At 34.0% G+C, this 5,124-nt stretch overlaps 1 protein-coding gene across 1 annotated transcript; it reads left to right on the top strand.

Annotated features, from left to right (window-relative positions):
* Positions 1 to 228: 228 nt before the first annotated feature.
* Positions 229 to 2,001, top strand: LOC141391281 (UDP-glycosyltransferase UGT5-like). The gene is made up of 2 exons (XM_073964192.1): positions 229 to 582; positions 648 to 2,001. Exons 1-2 carry the CDS (start codon positions 333 to 335, stop codon positions 1,979 to 1,981), a joined length of 1,584 nt encoding a protein of 527 aa, XP_073820293.1. The 5' UTR covers positions 229 to 332; the 3' UTR covers positions 1,982 to 2,001.
* Positions 2,002 to 5,124: the final 3,123 nt, after the last annotated feature.

Here is a 5,124-nt window from a genome sequence, read left to right as displayed (position 1 = left end):
TAGTGTATATGCTACGTAATTTAATTGCCATACGATATTTTCAAACTGCAGAACTTTCCACAACAAATGACCTACATATTCTCTACTACACCTGTCTGAAGATAAGAAAAACATTATTGAACTTGAAATTTTAAATTCAACCGTTAGTTTCCAAGTTGAAAGAAAGATAAGATATAAAAGCGATAAGCGTTTTGTATTATCAATTGCAATAGAAATTATGTATATCGTGTATTAGTTAGACAAAGAGTTGTTGACAAAGTAGTATAACAAAATAACCAAGTCCGAAAATAAAACAGTAAAGAATTGACCAACTGCCATATCATATCACAAAAATGGGCATACGCTCAGTTTTGACTATAGCTCTTATTGCGAGCATTAGCGTTGTTGAAATCACACAAGCTGCTAAAATTCTTTCCATATTTCCATATTCTGGACCATCACAATACATTTTTATATCTCCACTGCTAAAAGCCTTGGCTGAAAAGGGCCATGAGGTGACGTCCATATCAACATTTCCTCAAAAACAACCCCTGAAGAATTTTCGAGATGTTCCAGTTATGGAAAACAGTAACAGTTTTGATGGTAAGTTTTTTTTAGGAAAAATTATTTTTTTTATTTCCTTAATTTAAAAAGTGTTTCCTTTTTAGAAATAATGACTGAAACAACATCCAGTGAAGGCAAAACAAAATCATTTTTCCAAGAATACGTTGAATTCACTGCTCTGGGTGTGGATATATCGTCAAATGTTCTGGAAAATTCAGAAGTGAAAAAATTATTTCAAAATGAAAAATTTGATTTGCTGATTATCGAAGTTATGAGCACCGAATCTTTGTTGGGTTTAGGTGAATACCTACAAGCACCAATGATTGCAGTCTCCACTTTCGGGACAATCAGCTTTATTGATTATTTGTCTGGAAATCCGTCACCGCCTTCCTACCTGCCACACATCAGTTTGCCTTATGACAATCACATGTCTCTATGGGAAAGGACTGTTAATGTATTGGCCTACCTTCTTGATGATTTGTGTTTGAATTATCTCATATTACCTCGTCAAGAGGCAGTCTACAAGAAATATTTCCCCAATGCCAAGCTGAGTTTGGATGAAGCCCGCAAAAACGTGTCCTTGGTGTTATTGAATGACCACTTCACTCTACGTGCACCACGTCCCTATGTTCCCAATATGATTGAAGTTGGTGGTTTACATATCAAACAAAATCCCGAACCACTGGAAGAAGATTTACAAAAGTTTTTAGATACCTCTCCAGAGGGAGTAATTTACTTTTCAATGGGTTCCAATGTCAAGAGCAAAGATTTACCCCCTGAAACCCTAAAGGCAATAATTGAAACATTCGAAGAACTGAAAATTAAGATTTTGTGGAAATTTGAATTGGAAGAATTGCCCAACAAACCCGATAATGTTATCATACGCAAATGGTTTAATCAACCCGGAATTTTGTCACATCCCAATGTTAAGCTATTCATTTCTCATGGTGGCTATTTGAGTACCACGGAAACCATATTTTATGGCAAACCTATTTTGGGTATACCAGTAATGGGCGATCAATTTATGAATGTTAAAAATGCAGTCAGGGCTGGTTTCGCATTACAACTTGATCTAAAATCTCTTACAAAGGAATTATTTAAGGAGAAAATTCAAGAGCTGTGGTCTAATCCTCGTTATACAAATGCAGTGAGAACGTTGTCTAAACGTTTTAAAGATCAGCCTTTAACACCACTGGAAACAGCCATCTATTGGGTGGAGTATGTCCTAAGGCATGAAGGGGCACCTCACATTCGTAACGCTGGTCAAGATTTGTCATTTATCCAATACCACAATATTGATGTTTATTTCATTTTAACTGGCTGTATTGTTGTTGTGTTATCATTATTTATTGGTTTATTATGTGTTGTAAAGAGAATTGTGTGTGGAAGTAGGAAACAAAGTAGAAAATCTCAAAACTCCAAAATAAAGAAAAATTAATGTGATAACAGCAGTGCAAATTACCGATATATTTAGACTTTTCGACATTTTTTCTTCAAAATTATTTCCTGTAACACGGATGAATGAAATTTTGCCTATTAATCACTAAACTAACGTTTATTACATTAAAATATAAAAAGTTCACGCACAAATCGATTTAAATTTTTTTGTTTTTGAACAAATGTATGAAATAAAAACAAGTAAGGCAAGGCTATAGTCGGACGGGGCCGACCCTGCAATACCCTACACCTTTACCCTTGGGAATTAGCTTTCCACATATCAACATTTCTAACAAAATAATTGTTTCGCTTTATTGCAATTTTCATCAGGGGGAAGATCAGTAGTTCTATTTTCATATGTAGTATACTTTGCCGGTATATGCCCTCCAGGAAATAAAATATAGACCAAAAATATTTTTTTTTGTATTTTTCATACATTTCACCCGCTAAATAATATAAGATCATCATCCAAAATTATAGGCATCTCCCTTTACCTAACTCCCAACCTCGTGCAAAATTTCGTGATTATTGGGCTATAGTTGCGACATCTAGTGTGTTTATCATTACACTACAAACAAATAACAGGGTATATTAGGCTGTAACTCTGTTATCTTATAATGGACACATCTCAAAATCGCTTTATCTCGCCGAGATATGAAGATTGGTATACCACATTGGGGGTCTCCGACGAATATTTCGCGGTGTTACATGAATTTTTACCAAAACAAACTTATAATACCCTTTCCACATTGTGGTGTAGGGTATAAAAATATCAAAAATTATATCCTGTTGCACAAATGAAAAAACTTAAGCCTACTAATAACTAAAATAACGTTTATTCCACTCAAATATTGAAAAAGGGCATGTACCAACCATTTTGAAAATTTTTTGTATTTTTTTTTTTTTAAGTCTGGAGTATTACCCCAATGGCTTAAACCTCATCATTACTTTCTGTTACAGAAAGTAAGGTTTTTCAAAACAAACAGACAGTGTTGGAAAATTTTACTGATCGCTACCAATATCATGGCTTCATCCCGGCGAAGGGAATTATCAATTGGCTTTTCGGTTTTTTGAAGTGATGACTTTTTTAGAGAAACCCCGAACTCTTAAGGTGCCTAGTATTCTGAAATACTCGTAAGTGAGAATCACACTCACTTTTCGGCTTTCCCAAAAAACATCAGAACAAAAATATTTGCAAACAACTATCAGCACGTACAAATTATATCTTTGAAAAAAAAAAACGCTTACTATATTTTTATTATTTTCAGAATTAAAGTAAATTAATGAGAAACAAATGTTATGTCAGTTAGGTTATCTCATGTGGAACCAACTTCACAAAATTGCCCATAATTCCGATAAATTCAAATTTTAAAATCATTTTGTGCGTGAGGTTTTTTTTTACCGAATTACCTTATAATTAAGATTTTATGTAATCTTATGTAGAAACTTATGTAGAAACACACTATGAAACAGGGTTATGATGTATTAAAAAAGTCATAACCATAATGTGCACAATAATACTACATAGTTGTTGTCCTCTCAGCCTTTACCTTAAAACTACATCTTTTTCACACAATATGAAGCCGGCTTAGCTATGTCCATCAGTCCTATCTGGCTGGCTGGTGCGCACGACAGCGATCGACAAATGAACCACGGCGCTCTTGAAGCAACTTTCAGTAAAAGGTTCTTACAACTGGGAAGTTTTTGCGGATTCTGAAACTACAATGTTCATATATGAGAAAAATCAAAAAACAAAAAAATCGCCGGAGCGCCTTTTAAATATATCGCGATTCAAGTTGGCACATTTAGGGGCTTTTTTAGGTTTTCACGATTTTGCTTGGAAACCGCAAGTCCTATCGAAATGGGACTAAAGAAAATATTGTAGCTATGAAAATTCTCTACGATAGTGACCTTTATGGTACTTACGTAGATTTTACCGTTATTGAGATTTAGAAGTTCAAATTGGGACAATGCACTGACTTTATCACTACCTTATAATACAATGTCATACATAGTGCGCCTTAACTAACATTAAGTGAAAACCGCTTACACCTGTAAAGTTTTTGTGGATTTTGAAACAGCAATGTTCATAGGTGAGAAAAATTCAAAAACAAGAAAAAGTCGCTGGAGGGATTTTTAAATAAATCGCGGTCCAAATTCACATTTTAGGTTTATTTTAGGTTTTCGCGATTTTGCTTGGAAACCGCATGTCTTATCGAAACGGGGCTAAAAAAATTTTGTAGCTGTGAAAATTCTCTAAAGGATTGACCATTATGATTTATTCCTATGTTTTACCATTTTTGAGATATATAGATGTTCACGTCATATGTTCAGTTTTTTTGTTGGGTTTTCACGATTTGCTTGACAAGGGTAAGTCTTATCGAAATGGGACTAGAGAGAATCTTTTAGCTTTACAAATTCTCTAAAAGATTGGCTTTTGTAATTTTTTTCTTAGGTTGTAGCATTTTCAAGATATATAAGTTTAAGTTGGCAAATTGCAGTCATCACATTGTTTTATAAGGAGGCGATACAGTCAATGCATAGTCCCAATTTGTACTTCTATATCTCAATAACGGTAAAACTTACGAAATTATAATAAAGGTCACTATTGTAGACAATTTTCATAGCTACAATATATTCTTTAGTCTTATTTCGATAGGACTTGCGGTTTCCAAACAAATTTTCGAAAACCTAAAAACCCCTAAAAATGTCAACTTGAATCGCGATTTATTAAAAAAGCGCTGTGGCGATTTGTTTGTTTTGAATCCGCAAAAACTTCCCAGGTGTAAGCACCTTCCATTTAAAGTTGCTTCAAGAGCACCGTGGAACCAATGTTGATCATGTTATCCTGACGGCCCCTGTTACGATGGTAAAATATTTTCGGAGCCACGTTTATACATGCTTCCAATGCTCTAAAATCACCAACTAAAATGACTGAAGAACACGATAACAAAGGAATTGAGTATCCGATTTGGATAAAAATATGCAGAGATGGGTGAGGATTTTTTGACTTTTTTCTCAAAAATTGTTTATTGCTGAATGAAATTTTAGTTACAAATGACTGAAATAAATTTCATTCTATTTAAATGTATACCAAATACCCTCCGCCATAAAATAATGAACCTCAAAGAAATAATATTTCAC

This window comes from Musca autumnalis, unplaced genomic scaffold (genome assembly GCF_047663935.1).
Source record: "Musca autumnalis isolate F117 unplaced genomic scaffold, ASM4766393v1 scaffold_1, whole genome shotgun sequence".
In the NCBI taxonomy this organism is placed as follows: Eukaryota; Metazoa; Arthropoda; class Insecta; order Diptera; family Muscidae; genus Musca; species Musca autumnalis.
This window is presented reverse-complemented; position numbering and strand designations above follow the sequence as displayed.